At 48.9% G+C, this 26,774-nt stretch overlaps 1 protein-coding gene and 1 long non-coding RNA gene across 3 annotated transcripts in view; one reads left to right on the top strand and one right to left on the bottom strand.

Moving 5' to 3' along the window:
- CCNY (cyclin Y) overlaps window positions 1-21,658 on the bottom strand; it is a 122,962-nt gene extending 101,304 nt beyond the window's left edge. Inside the window, exon 1 of one of the 2 annotated variants that reach the window (XM_075212068.1) lies at window positions 21,157-21,658. In XM_075212068.1, the coding sequence (XP_075068169.1) occupies window positions 21,157-21,310 (154 nt within the window). In that variant the 5' untranslated portion in view covers window positions 21,311-21,658. Of the gene's footprint in view, window positions 1-14,164; window positions 14,430-21,156 lie in introns of those variants that run through there. The other variant, XM_075212069.1, reaches the window with a different exon arrangement.
- Window positions 21,659-21,668: 10 nt separating this feature from the next.
- On the top strand, window positions 21,669-26,282 carry LOC142158257 (uncharacterized). The gene is made up of 2 exons (XR_012692742.1): window positions 21,669-21,938; window positions 24,467-26,282. It is a non-coding gene; the product is annotated as an uncharacterized LOC142158257 (long non-coding RNA).
- The last annotated feature ends 492 nt before the right edge of the window (window positions 26,283-26,774 follow it).

Raw genomic sequence — 26,774 nt, 5'->3', positions numbered from 1 at the left:
TCCAAGACTCCTTCATCAGGTGAAAAAATGACCTTTGCAAAACTCAAATATTATAATACAGTACTAAGAGCTCATTACCACTGATGTTTTTTAAATGCATTTTACATAAATGGATACAAATGCAACTGGCATTTTACTGCTGCAATAGGTTCAGGACACTACTTGTTCCATTTTTTTGCATTACCCACATGTAAACGCATCGGGAAGCCTACAGTGATCTCTAAAACACGAGTAAAAACACCAGCCGGCATGAGGACTAAAAACAGTTAATTATGATCCTCAGATAGATCACTTCTACATACATACAGAAAAAAAGGCATCAGTAAAAGTTTCTATACATTCTATTCCAGGGGACACCAAATAGCAAAAAGAGTCAAACACAGAAGACAAATCAGAATACCATTTAAAGTGTACCTTTTTGTCTACACACTGCCCAGACTTTATTTTGTGAGCGGAACCAACAGTCATGACACTGCTGCTCATTATTTAACTAGGAACCAATGACATCACTGGTTCCAACACACGAGACAGACAGCATTCTGGTGAAGATTGGTCCAACCCATACAATAGATGCCCCCAGCTCATGACTCCCATGGATTGCAGAGCTCCGTGATGATTCGCAGCCACTGCAACAGACAACCTGACTTGTGAGTAGGCTATAATCAGAGCCCTATATCGACCTTGTCCCCTGCTCAGTCATTGTGCCACTTCAGGGCATTCTAAGTCCCAGTGCAAATAGTTATAGGTAGGTTAAGGTCACAGTTTTGTGTTTCGGCGTAGCTTTGGTGATTTTGATAATAATGAAAGTTAGGTTAAGTTGGGGGTTAAGGAAGGTTTAGACCAGTGTTAGTTAATCTGTGACACTCCAGGTGTTGTGAAACTACAAGTCCCAGCATGCTTTGCCAATATATAAAAGCTTATTGCTGGAAGGGTATGCTGGGATTTGTAGTTTCACAAACACCTGGAGTGTCACAGGTTAGCAAACACTGGTTTAGTCTGTCCAGACCGTAACTAAAACCTGATCCTAACAATAACGACAAGGAGGACAGACGGCTAATCTCAGAGTGCCGCTGCTGGTCTCCCTAGTGGTAGAAATGCACCTCCAGAGCAAAGTTTGCAAGCATCAGGGTTGGCACTACCACTATGTGAAGCTAGGCTGCCAGGGTGTAGGGGGTGACTAAAACACTGACGCTTTGGCCACTGGCATGGAGAGGCAGCGTCTGCCTAGTTTGTAATGGGCATATAATGCCCATTAGTCATAGCTCAGCACCACACTCCCGATAATAAAAGATGCCAGAAGGGGTTGGGTGGGGCTACCCCCAAGCGGAGAGGTGTACCCAGGGCACCCAAAACCCATGTATCGTCCCTGGTAAGCATGTTTGTAAGGGGATGGGGATAGCTATCTTTCATGTAACAATAGGACTTTTTTTTTTTTATTTTTTTATATTATTTAGAATTACCGCAGACAATCAGCTCAGGGAGCTATTGGAAGTCCCCTCTGTGTTAATCAAGGGTTGCAGCAGCAGCACAATAACTTAGCAAGGATAATTTATTAAAATGAGTGGTTCAACCTACTTCCATTATCTTGCATGAACTTGTTACTTCTAACACAACACAGAGACAAATAGTTTCCATGAGCAGCGGAGGATGATTACGAGAGTTTTAGAAGTGTATGTACACAAAGGCAGTGTCAAGGCAATCTCAGAACACCAACAACATCATATCCAACCCTATTCAGGTACTAACAACACAATAGACTGGTATTCATTTGTGCTCTATAGCAGATTTCATCTTCGTTCAAATGGAGCCACAGAGAAAAACTCCTCTGTTTTATCATCTATATTGGCAACAAATACCTACTTACAGCAAGTGACCTGCCCAGGTAATGAATCTGCCATCACTCTATTCCTACATATTGCAGAAGGAACTAACATCAGCCCAAGAGAGATGTATGGCAGAGCCTTTATTAGTGTGCAGCATATAAAATTATAGTTTGCAGGAAGATTTTAGAACTAGCTTCATACAAATACATTAAACAGATGGGACCATATTCGTTAGGGACGCAATTTGCATTTTAGTTTTGTTTTTTCAAAACTGACAGAAGATGCAAACAGGTATGTCCATATTCAATAAGAATAGGATCTCAGGAAATGTTCCTAGTTGAATATGTTGTAACTACCCTCTGCTATAGGGCACGTGCCCTATGCAGACAGACACAATACACTGCAGAATACATACAATGTAATATATATATATATATATGTATATATATATATATATACACACACACACACACACAGATAAGTAAGATTCAAATGACATACAATAACACCTATTAATAAAAAAAAAGTTTTCTTTTACATGCAATTCATTTATCAGGATGTTATTAATGTCTACTGTACATAAAATGCCACTTTACAATTGCGTACTAATGTTCTGACCTGAAGTTAGTGCAAGTGATACAACTGAAATCTACATACATGAGATGCTCAAAGCGAGAATCAGACTGATGTGCGTGCTTCGAGTTTGGCACACCCCCTTACTGTACATTGACTACGTGCATATGCCCAATCGCCGCCTTAGCTCCGCCCTTGAAATCATAGACTATCTAAAGCGTCCTTTGCGTTCTAAGACAAATTGCATGCACTTGGCATACGCTTAGTTTCTAAACATACGCAGAGCAATTTTAGTGCAAAATATGGCACGTATCGGCATTTACATTCCTTGATGAAGTGGACACATAATGTTTTCAGCATAACAGTGCAGGAAAAAAAATGTCTATCCCTGAAAAGTGATAAAATACCAAAAGTTCAAAGTCACTTTCATTGCTTAAATTTGCGCTTGCCCTTGTCAAATAACATGCAAAAATAAAACTAAAAACTAAGAAAAAAAAAAGGAAAAGACATGTGGCACAAAATGCAATGGTGCCTCCACGCACCCCAATGCTATGGGTCTGAATTTAAAAAAATAATAATATAATTCACATAAAAAAATGTTTTCATTGAATCATCTGTATCAAAATATGATAAACTTGAGAATGCACAGTAAAATATAGCTTCAAATGGTCCCAATACAAAGCAATGGTGTTGAATTACTGCAACAAGAAAATGGTCACAGTTAGAAACATTACATTTATGGAAGACCTGTTGGTATAGATTTCATCTCTTTAGGTCTTGTGTTCTACAGATCGCAACTAAATTGGACAGCATGACATGTATGATCTATGTGTGGGGGATCTATAAACACCCCACACACATGCAGACAATATGCCAATATGCCAGTTGCAGCATTGCAAAGTTTGTGGTCAACTACTAAACTCTGATCTCTTTAAAAAGGAAACTCCAAGACAAGAAACTTTTTGCCAACTGTGCAATTTAGCTCTGCAGATATGCGATCAAACTGCTTACAGATTGATTTCCTTGTAGATCAGGCAAAACACCCAGATCTGTGGCAGTGGGGGCATCTTTAATGTGAGGGTTATAAATTACTGCGAAACCTCTTTTCAAGATTTCTTTTCTTTCAGTAATTGGAAAACATAGAAAATATATATTTGCCTTTATAAGTTACACATTATCAGCCCAGCTTTCCGCCAACATTAAAAATCATGTTTTTATTAGAACTCTTTTAAAGCCAGTATAAGCATGTAAACGGATAAGGGCATTAACCTATTGGTTACAATGACCCCTTATCCATACTTGCAAGTATGATCCGGGAGCCTGCCGGAGAAGGTGGGCATGCAGTGGGGGCAAAATTTGCGTCATTTTGGCTCCGCCCCCGTGATGGGAATCGCTGCGTTTTGGACTTAATTCTGCCCACTTCAGAAGTGGGCAGATCCAGGAGATTGCCACACTCTCCCGGGAGTCCGCAAGACTCACGCGAAATGCAGGAGTCTCCCTGACATTCCGGGAGAGTTGGCAAGTATGCTCTTACCATGTCCGCTTGTGGTCGGTGGCGTGGCAGCATCTTTTGGAAGCTGCCTGTTCTGTTTCAATGCAAAAGGGATCAATAGAGTTACCTCCAACAGATGCTGGGGTCACTGGTGTTTCCTTGATGCCAGTGGATAACCACCCTTACTGTAGCTCCCACCCTTCCAGATGATGTGACAAAAATAAGACACTAAACAAAAATAAAACAATGATAGAATATAACTACATTTAAAAAGCATTCAACTTTTTCTAACTTTTGTATCACACATTAATTCCCCTCAACACCATCAAACCATTGTATATCCTTACTGCAACAAAAAGGTCGACCATGCCAGCAATTCTACATGAAATTAAAAGTCTCCGGCCATAAAACAACAAAACACAATAAACTAATAAAAAAAACTGTTTTAATGACAAAGCAAGATATCCAGATTATAGCAATTGCACTTGTAGTTTTGCCTTGTTAGGCACACAGTTGGATAGCAGTTTAAGGAATAAAACGATTATTAGTTGATACAATTCTACATAATAAACAGATCTTCACAGCAACCCCCAGAGACAATGAAATGCACCATAGTTCCACATTATGACACACACACCTCGCTTTCCACTCTACAAGGAAAATAAAATCATATTTAGTACCATGGGGTGTTAAGAACATTCTCAAACAGAACATTCGTTATTTCAATGCAATTGCGCAGAGGCCATCAACGGGGTCTGTTATAAGGCAAACAAAACTCTCAATACTTTTAGATAGATATATTACAGTTATAGTATTGAATTAGCTCTACAAGTGGTATAGACTGTATATTGAACACAAGACAGCACATAACCCGCACAGTAGGCTGGCTACTCCTGGTCTGTATCACATCTTCCCAGGCCCATCTTACATGGCATCTGGACCCAAGATTTGTTAATGGAAAACCGAACAAACCTAGATGCATGGCAACCCCAAATACTGGTCCAATAATTATTTATAGCACAATAGTTCTGCAAACCAAACTGCGAGGGATTGGCCGACACAGACTCCATACTGTATCATTCAGGACAGAGAAAAAAAAACAACTTCTACATGTCAATAGAACACATTAAATACAAGGGTGTGACTGTGTCTCAAGAACTCTTCTTAGAAGGATTTAAAGGCCAACTCCAGTGTAGTTAGTACCACATTAATATCTCTATGTAACAATAAAATATAAATACATATTTAATGTGTTACATGCACATTATTGCTTTCATTCTTCATCTGGGGCCTGATTCATTAAGGATCTTCACTTGAGAAACTTCTTATTTCAGTCTCCTGGACAAAACCATGTTACAATGCAAGGGGTGCAAATTAGTATTCTGTTTTGCACATAAGTTAAATACTGCCTGTTTTTTAATGTAGCACACAAATATCAACTTTAAATTTCAGTGTACAAATAAGCTATCAAGTATTTGTGCGCTACATGAAAAAACAGTTAGTATTTAACTTATGTGCAAAACAGAATACTAATTTGCACCCCTTGCATTGTAACATGGTTTTTGTCCAGGAGACTGAAATAAGAAGTTTCTCAAGTTAAGATCCCTAATGAATCAGGCCCCTGTTGCTTGTCTGGGATGTCCTCAGTTGTGAGGATGGGTGGGTGGATAGATAGGATGGGGATAGAGCAAGTGTGATCTATGGATTAATGTCACTCAACACACCTCCAACCCACAGGAAATGTAGATGTATCCTTAACTAGAGGTCTTGATCCAAAGCAGTAATGCCAATTAAGACCTGGAGCTGTCGATCACTACATTTTGTAGATGAAACACACAGTCCAAATCACCCCATACCCAGTCTAAAGGTTGCTCCAGGCAAACAAGAACAAAGAGGACAGCCCAATGTTAACCATCTGTTCGTGGCAGGTAAGTGATGTTTAGAAGTAGTTTTCATTCATCCAACTGCTAAACTAGTCTTCAAGAGGTTGTTAAAGGTGAATGACCTCCAGCTCGCCAGCTTAATGCTCACAGAAGCCCAGAGTATTTCCTTAGAGCAGTGGTTCCCAAACTTTGTTTGCGGCACCCTTAAAGTCTCCATCATTTTTTCAAGGCACCCCTCTAAAACAATTACAGAGCAGTCCTGTTTTATAAGTAGTTGGGTCAAAATAACGTAATAAGTATTTAGGTCAGGACAGAAATACTTATATTTAAGCCGACTACTAAATCTGCATAATGTCTTAAAATAAGCAACTGGGGCTTATTTTTTAAAATGTGAGCACAAATGAGGTGTTGCCATAGCAACCTGATTCTAATATTAAGAGGAATAAGTTCAAACAAAATAAAACAACATGTACAAAAATCTCACTGCCCCCTCCTCCATCCACACACACTCCGCCCCCCCCTCCATCCACACACACTCTCCGCCCCCTCCTCCACCCACACCCACACACACTCTCCGCCCCCTCCTCCACCCACACCCACACACACTCTCCGCCCCCTCCTCCACCCACACACACACTCTCCGCCCCCTCCTCCACCCACACACAAACTCTCCGCCCCCTCCTCCACCCACACACTCCCCGCCCCCTCCTCCGTCCACACACACACACACTCCCCGCCCCCTCCTCCGTCCACACACACACACACACTCCCCGCCCCCTCCTCCGTCCACACACACACACTCTCCGCCCCCTCCTCCGTCCACACACACACACACACTCTCCGCCCCCTCCTCCGTCCACACACACACACACACACTCTCCGCCCCCTCCTCCGTCCACACACACACACACACTCTCCGCCCCCTCCTCCGTCCACACACACACACACACTCTCCGCCCCCTCCTCCGTCCACACACACACACTCTCCGCCCCCTCCTCCGTCCACACACACACACACACTCTCCGCCCCCTCCTCCGTCCACACACACACACACACACACTCTCCGCCCCCTCCTCCGTCCACACACACACTCTCCGCCCCCTCCTCCGTCCACACACACACACACACTCTCCGCCCCCTCCTCCGTCCACACACACACTCTCCGCCCCCTCCTCCGTCCACACACACACACACACTCTCCGCCCCCTCCTCCGTCCACACACACACACACACACTCTCCGCCCCCTCCTCCGTCCACACACACACACACACTCTCCGCCCCCTCCTCCGTCCACACACACACTCTCCGCCCCCTCCTCCGTCCACACACACACTCTCCGCCTCCTCCTCCGTCCACACACACACTCTCCGCCTCCTCCTCCGTCCACACACACACTCTCCGCCCCCTCCTCCGTCCACACACACACACTCTCCGCCCCCTCCTCCGTCCACACACACACACACTCTCCGCCCCCTCCTCCGTCCACACACACACACACACTCTCCGCCCCCTCCTCCGTCCACACACACACACTCTCCGCCCCCTCCTCCGTCCACACACACACACACTCTCCGCCCCCTCCTCCGTCCACACACACACACACTCTCCGCCCCCTCCTCCGTCCACACACACACACACTCTCCGCCCCCTCCTCCGTCCACACACACACACACTCTCCGCCCCCTCCTCCGTCCACACACACACACACTCTCCGCCCCCTCCTCCGTCCACACACACACACACTCTCCGCCCCCTCCTCCGTCCACACACACACACACTCTCCGCCCCCTCCTCCGTCCACACACACACACACTCTCCGCCCCCTCCTCCGTCCACACACACACACACTCTCCGCCCCCTCCTCCGTCCACACACACACACACTCTCCGCCCCCTCCTCCGTCCACACACACACACACTCTCCGCCCCCTCCTCCGTCCACACACACACACACTCTCCGCCCCCTCCTCCGTCCACACACACACACACACTCTCCGCCCCCTCCTCCGTCCACACACACACACACACTCTCCGCCCCCTCCTCCGTCCACACACACACACACTCTCCGCCCCCTCCTCCGTCCACACACACACACACTCTCCGCCCCCTCCTCCGTCCACACACACACACACTCTCCGCCCCCTCCTCCGTCCACACACACACACACTCTCCGCCCCCTCCTCCGTCCACACACACACACACTCTCCGCCCCCTCCTCCGTCCACACACACACACACTCTCCGCCCCCTCCTCCGTCCACACACACACACACTCTCCGCCCCCTCCTCCGTCCACACACACACACACACACTCTCCGCCCCCTCCTCCGTCCACACACACACACTCTCCGCCCCCTCCTCCGTCCACACACACACTCTCCGCCCCCTCCTCCGTCCACACACACACACTCTCCGCCCCCTCCTCCGTCCACACACACACACTCTCCGCCCCCTCCTCCGTCCACACACACACACACTCTCCGCCCCCTCCTCCGTCCACACACACACACACACACTCTCCGCCCCCTCCTCCGTCCACACACACACACTCTCCGCCCCCTCCTCCGTCCACACACACACTCTCCGCCCCCTCCTCCGTCCACACACACACACTCTCCGCCCCCTCCTCCGTCCACACACACACACACTCTCCGCCCCCTCCGCCCCCTCCTCCGTCCACACACACACACACTCTCCGCCCCCTCCTCCGTCCACACACACACACACACACTCTCCGCCCCCTCCTCCGTCCACACACACACACACTCTCCGCCCCCTCCTCCGTCCACACACACACACTCTCCGCCCCCTCCTCCGTCCACACACACACTCTCCGCCCCCTCCTCCGTCCACACACACACTCTCCGCCCCCTCCTCCGTCCACACACACACTCTCCGCCCCCTCCTCCGTCCACACACACACACACTCTCCGCCCCCTCCTCCGTCCACACACACACACACTCTCCGCCCCCTCCTCCGTCCACACACACACTCTCCGCCCCCTCCTCCGTCCACACACACACACACACTCTCCGCCCCCTCCTCCGTCCACACACACACTCTCCGCCCCCTCCTCCGTCCACACACACACTCTCCGCCCCCTCCTCCGTCCACACACACACTCTCCGCCCCCTCCTCCGTCCACACACACACACTCTCCGCCCCCTCCTCCGTCCACACACACACACACTCTCCGCCCCCTCCGCCCCCTCCTCCGTCCACACACACACACACTCTCCGCCCCCTCCTCCGTCCACACACACACACACACACTCTCCGCCCCCTCCTCCGTCCACACACACACACTCTCCGCCCCCTCCTCCGTCCACACACACACTCTCCGCCCCCTCCTCCGTCCACACACACACTCTCCGCCCCCTCCTCCGTCCACACACACACTCTCCGCCCCCTCCTCCGTCCACACACACACTCTCCGCCCCCCTCCTCCGTCCACACACACACACACTCTCCGCCCCCTCCTCCGTCCACACACACACTCTCCGCCCCCTCCTCCGTCCACACACACACACACACACTCTCCGCCCCCTCCTCCGTCCACACACACATGCCCCCTCCTCCGTCCACACACACACTCTCCGCCCCCTCCTCCGTCCACACACACACTCTCCGCCCCCCTCCTCCGTCCACACACACACACACTCTCCGCCCCCTCCTCCATCCACACACACACACACACTCTCCGCCCCCTCCTCCATCCACACACACACACACACTCTCCGCCCCCTCCTCCATCCACACACACACACACTCTCCGCCCCCTCCTCCATCCACACACACACACTCTCCGCCCCTCCTCCATCCACACACACACACACTCTCCGCCCCCTCCTCCATCCACACACACACACACTCTCCGCCCCCTCCTCCATCCATACACACACACTCTCCGCCCCATCCACACACACACTCTCCGCCCCCTCCTCCATCCACACACACACACACACACACTCTCCGCCCCCTCCTCCGTCCACACACACACTCTCCGCCCCCTCCTCCGTCCACACACACACACACTCTCCGCCCCCTCCTCCATCCACACACACACACTCTCCGCCCCCTCCTCCATCCATACACACTCTCCGCCCCATCCACACACACTCTCCGCCCCCTCCTCCATCCACACACACACTCTCCGCCCCCTCCTCCATCCACACACACACTCTCCGCCCCCTCCTCCATCCACACACACACACACTCTCCGCCCCCTCCTCCATACACACACTCTCCGCCCCCTCCTCCATCCACACACACACTCTCCGCCCCCTCCTCCATACACACACACACTCTCCGCCCCCTTTTCCATACACATACTCTCCGCCCCCTTTTCCATCCACACACACACACTCTCCGCCCCCTCCTCCATCCACACACACACACTCTCCGCCCCCTCCTCCGTCCACACACACACTCTCCGCCCCCTCCTCCGTCCACACACACACTCTCCGCCCCCTCCTCCGTCCACACACACACTCTCCGCCCCCTCCTCCGTCCACACACACACACACACTCTCCGCCCCCTCCTCCGTCCACACACACACACACTCTCCGCCCCCTCCTCCGTCCACACACACACACACTCTCCGCCCCCTCCTCCGTCCACACACACACACACTCTCCGCCCCCTCCTCCGTCCACACACACACACACTCTCCGCCCCCCTCCTCCGTCCACACACACACACACTCTCCGCCCCCTCCTCCGTCCACACACACACACACTCTCCGCCCCCTCCTCCGTCCACACACACACACACTCTCCGCCCCCTCCTCCGTCCACACACACACACACTCTCCGCCCCCTCCTCCGTCCACACACACACACACTCTCCGCCCCCTCCTCCGTCCACACACACACACTCTCCGCCCCCTCCTCCGTCCACACACACACACACTCTCCGCCCCCTCCTCCGTCCACACACACACACACTCTCCGCCCCCTCCTCCGTCCACACACACACACACTCTCCGCCCCCTCCTCCGTCCACACACACACACACTCTCCGCCCCCTCCTCCGTCCACACACACACACACTCTCCGCCCCCTCCTCCGTCCACACACACACACACTCTCCGCCCCCTCCTCCGTCCACACACACACACACTCTCCGCCCCCTCCTCCGTCCACACACACACACACTCTCCGCCCCCTCCTCCGTCCACACACACACACACTCTCCGCCCCCTCTTCCGTCCACACACACACACACTCTCCGCCCCCTCCTCCGTCCACACACACACACACTCTCCGCCCCCTCCTCCGTCCACACACACACACACTCTCCGCCCCCTCCTCCGTCCACACACACACACACTCTCCGCCCCCTCCTCCGTCCACACACACACACACTCTCCGCCCCCTCCTCCGTCCACACACACACACACTCTCCGCCCCCTCCTCCGTCCACACACACACACACTCTCCGCCCCCCTCCTCCGTCCACACACACACACTCTCCGCCCCCTCCTCCGTCCACACACACACACACTCTCCGCCCCCCTCCGCCCCCTCCTCCGTCCACACACACACACACTCTCCGCCCCCTCCTCCGTCCACACACACACACACACACACACTCTCCGCCCCCTCCTCCGTCCACACACACACACACTCTCCGCCCCCTCCTCCGTCCACACACACACACACTCTCCGCCCCCTCCGCCCCCTCCTCCGTCCACACACACACACACTCTCCGCCCCCTCCTCCGTCCACACACACACACACACACTCTCCGCCCCCTCCTCCGTCCACACACACACACACACACTCTCCGCCCCCTCCTCCGTCCACACACACACTCTCCGCCCCCTCCTCCGTCCACACACACACTCTCCGCCCCCTCCTCCGTCCACACACACACACTCTCCGCCCCCTCCTCCGTCCACACACACACACACACACTCCGCCCCCTCCTCCGTCCACACACACACACACACTCCGCCCCCTCCTCCGTCCACACACACACTCTCCGCCCCCTCTCCGTCCACACACACACACACTCTCCGCCCCCTCCTCCGTCCACACACACACACTCTCCGCCCCCTCCTCCATCCACACACACACACTCTCCGCCCCCTCCTCCCATCCACACACACACTCTCCGCCCCCTCCTCCATCCACACACACACACACTCTCCGCCCCCTCCTCCATCCATACACACACACACTCTCCGCCCCCTCCTCCATCCACACACACACACACTCTCCGCCCCCTCCTCCATCCACACACACACACACTCTCCGCCCCCTCCTCCATCCACACACACACACACACTCTCCGTCCCCTCCTCCATCCACACACACACACACACTCTCCGCCCCCTCCTCCATCCATACACACACACTCTCCGCCCCATCCACACACACACTCTCCGCCCCCTCCTCCGTCCACACACACACTCTCCGCCCCCTCCTCCGTCCACACACACACACACTCTCCGCCCCCTCCTCCATCCACACACACACACTCTCCGCCCCCTCCTCCATCCATACACACTCTCCGCCCCATCCACACACACTCTCCGCCCCCTCCTCCATCCACACACACACTCTCCGCCCCCTCCTCCATCCACACACACACTCTCCGCCCCCTCCTCCATCCACACACACACTCTCCGCCCCCTCCTCCATCCACACACACACTCTCCGCCCCCTCCTCCATCCACACACACACTCTCCGCCCCCTCCTCCATCCACACACACACTCTCCGCCCCCTCCTCCATACACACACACACACACTCTCCGCCCCCTCCTCCATACACACACTCTCCGCCCCCTCCTCCATCCACACACACACTCTCCGCCCCCTCCTCCATACACACACACACTCTCCGCCCCCTTTTCCATACACACTCTCCGCCCCCTTTTCCATCCACACACACACACTCTCCGCCCCCTCCTCCATCCACACACACACACTCTCCGCCCCCTCCTCCATCCACACACACACTCTCCGCCCCCTCCTCCATCCACACACACACACACTCTCCGCCCCCTCCTCCATCCACACACACACACACTCTCCGCCCCCCTCCTCCATCCACACACACACACACTCTCCGCCCCCTCCTCCATCCACACACACACTCTCCGCCCCTCCTCCATCCACACACACACACACTCTCCGCCCCTCCTCCATCCACACACACACACACACTCTCCGCCCCTCCTCCATCCACACACACACACACTCTCCGCCCCTCCTCCATCCACACACACACACACTCTCCGCCCCTCCTCCATCCACACACACACACACTCTCCGCCCCTCCTCCATCCACACACACACACACTCTCCGCCCCCTCCTCCATCCACACACACACACTCTCCGCCCCTCCTCCATCCACACACACACACACTCTCCGCCCCTCCTCCATCCACACACACACACACTCTCCGCCCCTCCTCCATCCACACACACACACTCTCCGCCCCTCCTCCATCCACACACACACACTCTCCGCCCCTCCTCCATCCACACACACACACTCTCCGCCCCTCCTCCATCCACACACACACACTCTCCGCCCCTCCTCCATCCACACACACACTCTCCGCCCCTCCTCCATCCACACACACACACTCTCCGCCCCTCCTCCATCCACACACACACACTCTCCGCCCCTCCTCCATCCACACACACACTCTCCGCCCATCCTCCATCCACACACACACTCTCCGCCCATCCTCCATCCACACACACACTCTCCGCCCATCCTCCATCCACACACACACTCTCCGCCCATCCTCCATCCACACACACACACACACACACACACACACACTCTCCGCCCCCTCCTCCATCCACATGCGGTGGTCGAGTACTGATGGGATTTCCTTCCCTTACCTTGTCCTCCAGACACGAGTCAGGTTCTTTTCTATTCGGATATCCGGTGGTCAGGAGATAAATACTTCAATGAAAGGGACAAGGATTGGTCAAACAACTTGGGTTTATTAAGAATGCGGTAAGGATAATTTTTGGTAAGCCACCGCGCCACTGACCCCTTCAGCTCAATGGTAATGACAAAAATAATCGTTTGATCATCATAGAGCACAATAGCATTTAACATATAATATACACCTGGTGAGTATAAGGCACAATAGGGATAACATCTTCAATATCAATAAATCAATTTTTAGGTAAATCACTTAACATTCAACTAAAACATTTGGTGCACCGATATTATCCCTGGTAACTTTACCATATTTTACACTCAGTCCTGGGCTGACCTGTGCACAGGAATTTTGCAGTACATTAAATCTGTCAGCATGGAGGAAAGGAAGTGGAGGAATCTGTGACAAAGGTGATTTGCAGACCTACTGTACTTTCAACTAGAGTTCCTTCATATGATGGACTTCCAGCAGTAATACCTCTTATCTCTCTCAGCCTGTTCCTGAGGTAGTGAGCAGCTACATGGAAAGATTCAACTCAGATTTATTATCTCTCGGTCTGTCTTCTTGTCACTCATAAACCTCATCTCTCTCCCTCAGAAGTCTAGAACTTTCCTCTCCCCACTGCCTTCTGGGAGTTCACAGTTATTACAAAAGTTAGTGGACTTGTTGCTATGCCACACACTCCTCCTTCCTGCACATCCTCTTCCTGTTACTCCCCCAGCCAATCAGGGCCTTTATCCTCCTCCTGTCAATCACTCCTGGGTACTCTTTTCAGTTCAACTGTCAACTGTCATTCCTACTGTGTCTTCCTCAGCCTCTAGTAACCCCTTGTAGCCCTGCATTTTAAAAGCGTTTATGTACTTACTCTGTGCTGTTTAACAGGGTTTTGGGGCACCACACACACACTCACACTCCGCCCCTCCTCCATACACTCACACATACTCCGCCCCCTCCTCCATACACTCACACACACTCCGCCCCCTCCTCCATACACTCACACACACTCCACCCCTCCTCCATCCACACACACACACACACACACTCCGCCCCTCCTCCATCCACACACACACACTCCGCCCCCTCCTCCATCCACACACACACACTCCGCCCCCTCCTCCATCCACACACACACACACACTCCGCCCCCTCCTCCATCCACACACACACACACACTCCGCCCCCTCCTCCATCCACACACACACACACACTCCGCCCCCTCCTCCATCCACACACACACACTCCGCCCCCTCCTCCATCCACACACACACACTCCGCCCCCTCCTCCATCCACACACACACACTCCGCCCCCTCCTCCATCCACACACACACACTCCGCCCCCTCCTCCATCCACACACACACACTCCGCCCCCTCCTCCATCCACACACACACACTCCGCCCCCTCCTCCATCCACTCACACACACCGCCCCCTCCTCCATCCACACACACTCCGCCCCCTCCTCCATACACTCACACACACTCCGCCCCCTCCTCCATACACTCACACACACTCCACCCCCTCCTCCATCCACACACACACACACTCCGCCCCCTCCTCCATCCACACACACACACTCCGCCCCCTCCTCCATCCACACACACACACTCCGCCCCCTCCTCCATCCACACACACACTCCGCCCCCTCCTCCATCCACACACACACACTCCGCCCCCTCCTCCATCCACACACACACACTCCGCCCCCTCCTCCATCCACACACACACACTCCGCCCCCTCCTCCATCCACACACACACACTCCGCCCCCTCCTCCATCCACTCACACACACTCCGCCCCCTCCTCCATCCACTCACACACACCGCCCCCTCCTCCATCCACACACACTCCGCCCCCTCCTCCATCCACACACACTCCGCCCCCTCCTCCATCCACACACACTCCGCCCCCACCTCTCTCCTGTCGCTTCTCACTGAATATGTCGGGCATGACCTCATCACGCCCTACATTCAGAGAGAAGTGAGGAGGGAGTAGGATGCTGGGTCCTGGGCACCGCCAGATTGGTATTGTTTATTTTATTTTCTGGCCTCAGCGGCACCCCTGGGAGCCGCGGCGCACACTCTGGAAACCACCGCCTTAGAGTGATGCGTTGAGGGAGGTAGTAACTGGTCAGCTCCTGTCTGTCTTAGTAAGGACAGGGCTGCATACGTCAGGGGCCGTGTCATGATGTGAGAAGGGGAATGGAGGTAAGTGCAAAGTCACATATGGTGGAAGGAGACCAGTCCCACAACAGAACAAAGTAGGCATAGGGAGGATTATACTGTCAACACCTCTATATGAAACACAGCTCATCCAACTGGTTTCATACATGTTTCTGAATACAAGCAATCTAGATTTGACCAGAAATACCATGTAGTAACTAGACAACCTCAACCTCTGCTCAGCACTTATGCAGCCAGTCAACAGACCTACGTGACTAGGAACTTGAATAAACCACTAAATACGGTCAGGATTAGCCTCTCCTGCTTGATGTACAGAATGATTATTATTTGTACACATCATCTGTGTAAATATCACATACATTACTCAGCACTAGCTACATTTCTTATCTGGATGGGAGTTGCCATGCTGGAACTGGGAATTGTAGAGAACAAGGAAAACTACATTTTGCTCAGTGCCGACATATTAATACATTATTTGTGAATATAAGGGAATGTAGTATTCCAACATTACTTTCTTTTTAAAATATATAATCATTTAGAATGCTAAAATCTTTTCTTTCAACATTTAGATAACTACAGGGTTAGTGACACACTACAATCCCCTATTTGCCCCGTTGACACTGAAGGAGATCACAATTATGACATGTAATGAAGCTTAGGAATATGGATCCCTGCCAAGGCTAATTATACCAAAATGAAGATAAGACAGGTGCAGTACAGCTCATTCATCCTCCGACACTTCTTATCTGCAGACAGAAGAACCATGTTCACATCTTCAGATTTTATTTTGAGTTTCATTTTATTTTTCCAATATCTGTCAGTGTTTTCTTATTTTTATTTTGCTAGATGTGTCAACTGCAGCTATAAGTGATCCCAAATGCAATAGAGGCAGCCAGTGTGAAAACGCAGGCTACGATTATAATTAGCAGCCAGTAACATCATCAAGTCCATTTATTCCTCATATTGCCATGTATCTCCCGGAGATGAGGTCAAGTGGGAGGTGCAGGGGAGCCTGGCGCCATAAATTGCTTCATTTTGTCCCACTGCTGCACAATACGCAGATTACATCAACACAGGGGGCGGGGTCAAAATGATGCTATTGTCTTGAAAACAGGTCATTAAGGACCCCATCCTGCCCACTTCACTATGCATTAGGCGGCATACGGGATAAAGGCCTGCTCTCCCGGGGTCCAGGGGAACTACCCAAAATTCATGAGTCTCCCAAACATTCCAGGAGAGTAGGGAGTAGTATGTTATACCTCAGTGATGATACGGTTTCCTAGTTAGTTAGCAGGTCGACTCCTACTGGTTCAGACCAAAAAAAGTCCACCTCCATTTTGTGTAGTTATCATCGGACGTGGGGATATAGAGTGACTTAGTCCATGACTTATCAAGACATTTCTTCACCAAATTTAATAATGATTGTAATGCTGACCTAATAGGTTCTGAGAAAAGTGTTTACTTCATGTAGCGCAAATGTAATGCGTAAGATTCCTGCAATGCTTTACTCAAATCTGTGCTTTCTTTATGTAATTATATATTACTTGTATCTTATTTATTTAAGCCGACTACTAAATCTGCATAATGTCTTAAAATAAGCAACTGGGGCTTATTTATTAAAATTTGAGCACAAATGAGGTGTTGCCATAGCAACCTGATTCTAATAATATTTAGAAAATTAAAGTAAACATCTGGTTGCTATAGGAAACAGCAGACGTGCACACAAAGCAGTTGTATGAATAAACCCCAATGTTTTTGTTTTTTGTTACAATACTCAACGTTTTGTAAAGATGCACCCAGGGCCGCTCATAAGACTTATGGGCCCCCCTGAAAAATGTTTATTCTGGGTGTACCTTTTCTTGAGAGAGGCGTTTATTTACTTAAAAAACTTCAAGCAAAGGTACTCTGGCTCTATAAGCCGCATGCAGATTTGGATCAAAGAGATATGATGGTTAATATTAAAGATTAACAGTTTCCCCCTGCTCTGTCCACCAGACACTCTAATTATAGATGAAATGTGTGCCCCTGGGTATTTTCCTTCCCAGTCACTTTAAAATCACTGGGACCAGAGAGAACTTTTATAGTTAACCACTTTACCCGTTTTACTCTGGTGACTTTCGAACAGATGACTGGTAAGTTTTATACTGAGTAATCCCAGTTACTGCAGGTCAAAAGATCAGCTGTAGACTGTAGATGGTACTGTAACACTTACTGTAAAAAAAGGTTATACTCCCTCCCTCACCCCCCAGACCCTCACCAATGGTATATTGCGGGCAGCACAGTGGCCTAGTGGTTAGCACTTCTGCCTCACAGCACTGGGGTCATGAGTTCGATTCCCAACCATGGCCTTATCTGTGTGGAGTTTGTATCTTCTCCCTGTGTTTGCGTGGGTTTCCTCTGGGTGCTCCGGTTTCCTCCCACACTCCAAAAACATACTGGTAGGTTAATTGGCTGCTATCAAAATTGACCCTAGTCTCTCCCTCTGTCTGTTTCCCTCTCTGTTTGTCTGTCAGTGTGAGTTTGTGTCTATATTAGGTCATTTAGACTGTAAGCTCCAATGGGGCAGGGACTGATGTGAAGGAGTTCTCTATACAGCACTGCGGAATTAGTGGCGCTATATAAATAAATGATGATGATGAAAAAACAAATTTATAGGAACTATATAAGGAAGCAGAACTGTATATCAGTGGTGGGGTGGTACAGTAATCTTCTCACTTGAGAAATGACAACGCCGCACAGCACTCTGTCAGCCACACGGCTCGCACATCACAAGTCAGGAAACAAGATAATGCAAACCTTTTGGAACAATGTGATTCCTTAATAATGCTCTTTTCATAGAATAAAATTACCTGTCTGCATGTCCCTTTATCCCAAGTTGGCCTTAAAATCTCTAGATTGGCTAAACTTTCTGTCGGCTGTAAAGTAGCTGTTCACCCTAACTTGGGCACAACTCACCAGAGTCCTGGGGAAAGGGGGCTGCATGCAGCTATTTTTCCCTGAGCTCTGTGGTATGTCCAACAGCCCTGGCCAAATACTAGGGCAGTGTGATGCTGTGGGGAAGGGACCAATCAGACTACACAATCTCTGAGACTGTGGCTTCCCATTGGTCCTTCCTCACACCCCTCCGAAGCCATTTTAAAGAGGTGAATGTAAAAGATTTGACACATTAGGTGACAATAAAAGCTACTATACAGCTACAATGTATAGCTATATTGGATATGGAGTTGGTTATGGTTTTCCCTTCATTGTCAAGGGACACCTACCCTCCTGTATATAAACTAGTTGTCAATACGGGTCTGTCAAGAACAGACTCAGATTTCAGTTATTTCTATTTGAGATATTAACCAAACAAAAAAACTAAAAAGTCTTAGGGGAAAATTCAATGTAAACCCCCGTCGGAGCTTTGTGTGATGTGCATACTTCTGTGTATTACGATAAGTAAAAACTATAAACAACAATGCTTTATTGCCCCAACGTCCCACGAGGCTCCTACAGAATATCGCTAGGAGTTGAAGGCCCCATCAGTGTCCATGGTTTACAGTGCATCTAGAGGTCAAGCTACTAGGAAGGGTTCTATGACAGCACATTAGTGTATTTTATACAGCAAGTGTACCTGTGGCAGAAAAATGACCTTGTAAGCTCCACTGGGGCAAGAACTTATGTGAAATCATAAACATTATGGGCCTCATTTAGAATCGGACGCAATGTGCGTCTAAGACGTGGAGGAGCATGCCGCAGCTTGGTAGGGTATTACGAGTGTTATGCCACCCCAGTTGCATCCCACTCATAATACCCTACCAGGCTGCGAGCAGTTCGTGCAGCTAGCTAACTACTTGCGCCACCTAATTCTGCCGCACTGTTTTAACCCTTTTTAACGTGTGTCTGCGCCTCACTGCGTTTAGGATTTACTTACGGGGTGACACCTTCACAATTCCGCGTTCTGCCCTTTCCCTCATAGTAAGCCGCAAGCTGTCACAAGTGTAAATTGCGTCCAAGATGCAGGCGGATATGGTGCTTGCTGCACATGCACGATAGTGGTTTTTTTGGTCGATGCGCCTAAAACGGACTTTGCGTCAGACTCTAAATGAGGCCCTGTCTGTACAGTGCTGTGCAATATGTTGGTGCCATATAAAGTAATAATAATAATAAACAGCCATTATGCAAAGTACTCAGGTTACATGTGTACATCCATAACACACAACTCTGAGTACACATTTTTGGAATTGTGCCACATCACACTGATTGCATCTTTATGACCAAACTGCGTCCCTACAGATCCAGCCTGTGTTGCTCAGTCTTCAGGTAGGCCCTGAACTAGATCTCAAATACTACACTCAAACATGATTCTAAACTACAAACACATGGTTTATCTCTTAAGCTCATGCTACCTAATGTATATGCAAAATGCAGTATTGTTGAACACAAAAATTGAATTTACAACTGTGACAAAAAGCACATTAGTCGTAGTTATATTCATATAATCATTGGATGAGATATCTAAATATAACAAAGTCTCTAATGCGTAGCGCAACCCCTCAAAATTGATTCATAGGTCAATGCTAAACACAGACTACTGTATATGAACAAAGTATGCATATACAGCCAATAATGAACACCGCAAACAAGACATTATATTTCTATAACAGTCCACAAACCATACACAACCATTTTACAGAGTAGAATACACAGCATGCACAGAAGTCTCTTTTCAATTACTACCAAACTATAGATGAAGTTTATATAGCAGTTGCACATTAGTTATTGATAATCAACAGCATGTATAATGAGGGTGGTAGTACACCCAGGGAATGGCTGGGTATCAGTGCATTCAAACATGAAACGTATAATTGTACCATCAGCTTTACATTTCTTGTTTTGTTATTCTGTTGTGCAAGTCACATGCAGAACGAAGCTCTACAGAGGTTTACATAAATGTGACTGACTGACAGCTGACAATAAGGTTGGACTTAACAAGCACGAAGCTGAACACCCTCTTAAATGAAAATCCTAGCTGTCAGTCAATGTTCCACCCACACTGGAAAGGCTGCCGAGATGTTCTGCAGCAGCTGTGGGCTGTTCGCATGCAAACTCGTGGGCGAGTGTCTTTGGTTGTCTGTACATAGTGCACATGTGACGCCCACTGGTGGGCAGCGCAGATCGGTGCTGGTAAGGTGGGTTTTGTTTCCCTGTCAGAGAGCAGCCAGCCAGTCCCTGGGTACAACAACCCAGCTGCACACCTCATTGTCCTCTCTATGTGCCAGGGTCACCAGCCCCCCACCCATCTTACCGTCTATGTTCTCCCGGTCACTGATGTGCTGCAGGTTGCACCCTGTATCCTCCCTGCTGATGTCCTGCTCCGGCCGGTAGGACTCCAGCCTGGAGTGAGCATTTCTCCGCAGCTTGGGGCTGGAAGACACGCAGCAAGATGTGGTGTTCCCCATGGTGGTCCCCCCCTTGTATCCCACCTGCCTAGCTCGTCAGCAGCTCAGAGCAACGCTGGAGAGAGATCAGTAAGATGCACCCCCTTGATGCAAGCTGCAGATGCCAGGGCTGGGGTGCTACTGCTGGCAGGGCATCTCCATAGGTACACAGCATGCACAGATGTGGGGGGCTGACACAGGCAGAGCCACCCCTCTAGATCATGAGGACCACCAGCCCCTCATAGTCCATTCTGCACACAGGCATCTCCCCCAGCCTGCTCATGATTAATACCCCTGATTAATGAGGCTTCTTGTCCCTGGTACACAGGGGCTCCTCCTCCCTCTCCTCCCCAGTACCATTACCACACAGCCCGGGGCTGTCACTGCAGAAAGGTTCCGGTTCAAAGGGGTGGGAACATGGGAAGGAAGAGTGTGAGGGACGCCGGCTCCTTGTTCTCAGAAATACATTTATCACTGACATTCCCGGCTGGTGATATAGCAGTGCAGCCGCCCTGTGGTCTCTGGGACAACAAGATGAATGTATTAATATCCAGTCTGCCTATGAGACCAGTGTTATATAGCCACAGAGTTACCACTGGTCAAGTTCATGAAAAGCTGCCTGATTAGCCCTTTGTAATGCAACGTGTAAGTGGTAATAGACCATTACACTTCATTTTAAGTAAAAATACAAAATTTGGGTGAAAACAGCTGCAGACGATTTATTAACTTTGACTAGTTTTAATTTTGACTGAATATCGTTATCTAACAATGGTTGTGTTATTATGACGATAAATGCACAATAAACAGTATTTAGGCATAACAGCTGTGAACAATTGTAGTTATATACAATACTGTCAATCAAATTGGCTAAGACATTTATTTATATATATATATATATATATATATATATATATATCTATATCTATATATATATATATATATATATATATATATATATATAATCAAAATTGGTATTTTCATTTTAAATAGGAAATCAACATTATGGGCAGCACAGTGGCCTAGTGGTTAGCACTTCTGCCTCACAGCACTGGGGTCATGTGTTCGATTCCCAACCATGGCCTTATCTGTGTGGAGTTTGTATGTTCTCCCTGTGTTTGCGTGGGTTTCCTCCGGGTGCTCTGGTTTCCTCCCACACTCCAAAAACATACTGGTAGGTGAATTGGCTGCTATCAAAAATTGATCCTAGTCTCTGTCTCCCTCTCTGTATGTCTGTTTGTGTGTGAGTGTGTGTCTATTTTAGGGAATTTAGACTGTAAGCTCCAATGGGGCAGGGCCTGATGTTAAATGAGTTCTCTGTACAGTGCTGTGGAATTTGTGGCGCTATATAAATAAATGATGATGATGATAAGTAGGCTTAAACTTTATTGACTTAGAGGTCTGTTTATTATAGGGAGAAGAGTCCAAAATCTTGTGTTTTCATCGGCGATAAGGCTTCTTCTTATTTATCAAGCCTCAAAGCTGGCAATAGCTGTCAGCAGGTGTTACTGGCGATTGCCTATGCCAGCCGCCATCTGCCGGGGAAGGCTGGGCTGAGGGACAGGGGGACATCTGCCCCCCGGGCCAGTCCCATAGTGGGTTACCTTGGGCTGGGTCACTGGGCCACCTGTAATTTTTTTTCCTTTAAAATAGACTGCTGAGTCAAATCTTGCCCCCCTGGGCTAAAATTTGCCAGCCCTCCCCTGGCCATCTGCAATAGTTTGTGATCCTATTTAAGAAGGATTGTAGTGGTACCTGTACTGTTGCAAAACCACTAATGGCAGTTGCCATCTCGGGATGGCGATTGCAGTAGCGATAGAGGAAAAAAAAATGCTTTATTTAATGAAGTCATTTTTTTCCATTTTAAATTGTACAGTTTTTCTATTTTTTTAATTTTCTTTGAATCTGCTTCTTCCAGTGCAGTGTGCATATGTGACTTGGCAATACCGGTTCATGCATGCACAGAATGAACCCCAGCGAACAGGTAAGCCTCTGCTTATCGCTTCCAGCCAATGCCATCCTTTAAATGAGAAATAGCAGTGACAGACGGGATTCTATCACTGCTTATGCGGTGATAGAAAATCTCTTCCATCACTGCTTTTTAATTAAATAGACATTCTTTAACAAAGCAGAGATTATGGTCATCAGCAGCTGGATGAGGGGCGCAGGAGAACACCTCTACTTTTTATTTAAACTCTTTATTTAAAGAGGAAACAACTGGAACAGTCAACATATTGACCATAAGAGTATTAATATACAAGGTGTCTCCTCCATGTTTTATACATTATACCAATGGGGGAAGAGGGAGAAGGGGTGGGAGGGAGGTAGAAAGGCACAAATACTATTAATGATATTGCGAATAAGTATACATGGAACATGGTTAGGAAGAACTAAACCAAACGATTAAATAAGCGATTAAATAACAGACAGGTATTACTCACCAACAGCGCGCCGTACCCAGCCCGGGGAATCCGGAAGCGGCCCAAGAACTATATTCCTACTGCAGGAGGGGGAGCCGTACTGGATAGGCAACTATTGCTTTCTAATGAATACCACGGGGCCCACACCTTGTTGAAATTATGTGATTTATCGTGGAGATAGTACGTTATACTCTCCATGCTTGCGACATGCCAAATGTAAGACCGTAGTTCCTGCATGGAGGGAGCATTGGGGTCCTTCCAATGCTTTGCTATTAGGGATTCAGCAGCTGCCATAATATGGTTGATAAGCTTGTTAGAAGGCGCGCTCTCATCAGGTATAGGGCGGGAGAGAAGGAATGACCAGGGGTCTTTATTTATCTGTTGTTCTGACACAGAGTTTATAAGTGTAAGGACCATGTTCCAGAAAGGAACTATATATGTAGCATCGTTCCTCTCTGGCCACATTCCCGCCAGCAGCTCGGAGTGGCCGTGGGAAACATTCTGGACAGCTTGCCAGGGGTATAGTACCACCTATAGTACAATTTGTAGGCTGATTCCTTAATTAATGTGGAGATCGAGCTCTTGGCAATCCCCTCCCTGATCTCCTCCCAGCAAGAGTCATCTGGAGGAGGTCCCAGGTCATTTTCCCATTCCCGCTCATGCCGGCCTGGCGCGTCAAAAGTATATTCTATAAGCCCTTTAGTGAGTGGGGAATGTAGACACATATGCTCAAAAGAGGTAAGGGTCCGGAGAGCATCAGACGGGGGGGTGCAAAGACATGGCAAAGTGTTGGACCTGGAAGTATTCAAAGAAAAGTGGGTGAAAAGGTTCAAACCCGTGATAAAGACCTGACATACAGGCCCAAGTTCGATTGACTGCCAGGTCCGAGACCACCCGTATTCCCGCACTTATCCAGTGTTTAAATTGCTGTGTCAAGTTACCAGGAGGAAAGTGTGGATTGCCCCACAGATGAGTCAAAGGTGAAATGAGGGAGGACAATTTATATTTGACTCTGCATGAGTCCCACAGGGACAAACAAAATTTGAAGGATTGAAGAGAGGAGGCCGCTGGTGGTCTGTCTATATTAGAAAGGCCCCAAAATGATGCCATAGAAGGAACCCCAACGAACTTGGTCTCAAAGTCTCACTTTTCCTTTTTAGAAGGTTTGATACCCCTTAGTCACTACCAACCTTTCCACTTGAAGACACAGTACTGGTGTAATGTTGGGAATGCGTCTTCAAGGCCTGGTAGACCTGGAGATGAAAACTGATGGGCCTATTGAGCATATTCCCAAATTCTGGGTGTGAGAGTGAATTGCAAGGTTATGAACATCTTTTTATACAGCCCGTAAAATTTAGGAAAACTAAATTTCAAAAAAGCTATCGTCAAATACAGTGTACTAAGTATTGATCAGTATACAGAACTGAGCCCCATCTGATTACCAGTATACAATGCAGAACCCAATCCGAAACTAGTATATTATACAATATACAGTTCATTCTGGTGTGCAGTATACACTTCAGAGCCCAAAGACGAGTATGCAATACATTATATACCCAGCAATATACAATAATTGAGCATAGCAGTAGTAATTGTGCCCAGTGACAAACTTTTGGGTCTATTGCTGTTGACACCAACATGTGTGGCCAAATTGGGAACAGATACTATAGGACTGGCCCTGTGTGGTGTTATGAAAAAGAAGTTTGTTTGATCTATCATTTGTGCAATTACTGCTACTACTATGTATAGGATCATTCCTGCAGTTCAGTGATTCAGCTGGTTGCTAAACAAATAGTTACAAGCTTCATTCAGCTCTCAGTCTGGCAGCCTCAGGTGTGCAATCATCTACCACACTCATGGAGCAAATCACCCTACAGTTCTTATCGGCGCTACTGGCTTTATAAACCTCCTCCTGACCACATACCATGCTGGTGATAGTTACTGCTTGACCTAGTGTGCCTTGTAGCCTGGCTTGTTCCGCTATCAGCATTTGACCTGGATTGTTCATAGGAATTGCTGTCTTCTCTACTTTTGGCTTTGTTAAACAGATTTGCTCTCATATCTCTACCTGCCTGACCCCTGGCTTGTTTAAAGGATTCTGCTGCCTTCTCTACTCCTGATCCCTGCCTGTCTGACTACTCCACATTAACCCTTGCCTGTCTGACTCAGAGTTCTGCTAATATACCCTGGTTGCTCATCACCTCCTGCTGTGTTCTGTCCTCTCCACCGGTCAGGTGCTAGATCAACAACTGCTGCTACCTGAGTCCTGGGGGCAACAGAGTACTGTGGAACAAAACAACTTCCTCAGAAAGAGTCTGCTAAAGGTGAACATCCCACAAAGCTGTTCTAGCAGCTGAAGATCTCACGCAACTCTGCTCTTAACATATGTCCGGCTTATGAGTAAAATATGACTGAATATTTTAATTTACACCTGAAAGATAATCCTCAAATAAAACATGTTGGTCTTTAAAACTTTCAGTATGCATTTGCTTAAATAACTGTTGTAAGCACATTGATAAGATCATGTCCATAGATTGTAAAGGGTGATTTATAAAACCGCAAACATCATGTACCAATTACTGAGTGACAGCAGTTTTTTATATGGGTAAGCATATAGCTCAACACATGCAGGCTGCAGAGGTGCAAAACTTTGCTCCTTTAGATGAGAAGATCTCGGTGGTTTGAAGCATTCCTCATGTCATCAGACAGAGTGCAGATAGGGTGTTGGTCAATGCTTTTAATTGGATACCTTTAGCGCTATCTAATAATAATAACAACACTCGTGACCTGAAGTTTGTGAGAGAAATCAAATCTACCCCATACTTTTTTTGGGCATCAAATAAAGTAAAACAAACATAGGAGTCTCTGAAGATACCAGAATAATACTATGCTGTTTTGCTGTCCAGCTGACTAGGTTGCTCGAAAGCATCCTTACGTGACAGTCTGGATTCCCTGGTACCTCCTAATGGGTACGAAATCAATTAGACCCTTTATTGTAAACCACAACACATAGCAATTATAACAATTTACAGGAATAACTACCAGTGTATCATTGCACCAATACCAAC

This window comes from Mixophyes fleayi, chromosome 5 (genome assembly GCF_038048845.1).
Source record: "Mixophyes fleayi isolate aMixFle1 chromosome 5, aMixFle1.hap1, whole genome shotgun sequence".
Classification (NCBI taxonomy): Eukaryota; Metazoa; Chordata; class Amphibia; order Anura; family Limnodynastidae; genus Mixophyes; species Mixophyes fleayi.
This window is presented reverse-complemented; position numbering and strand designations above follow the sequence as displayed.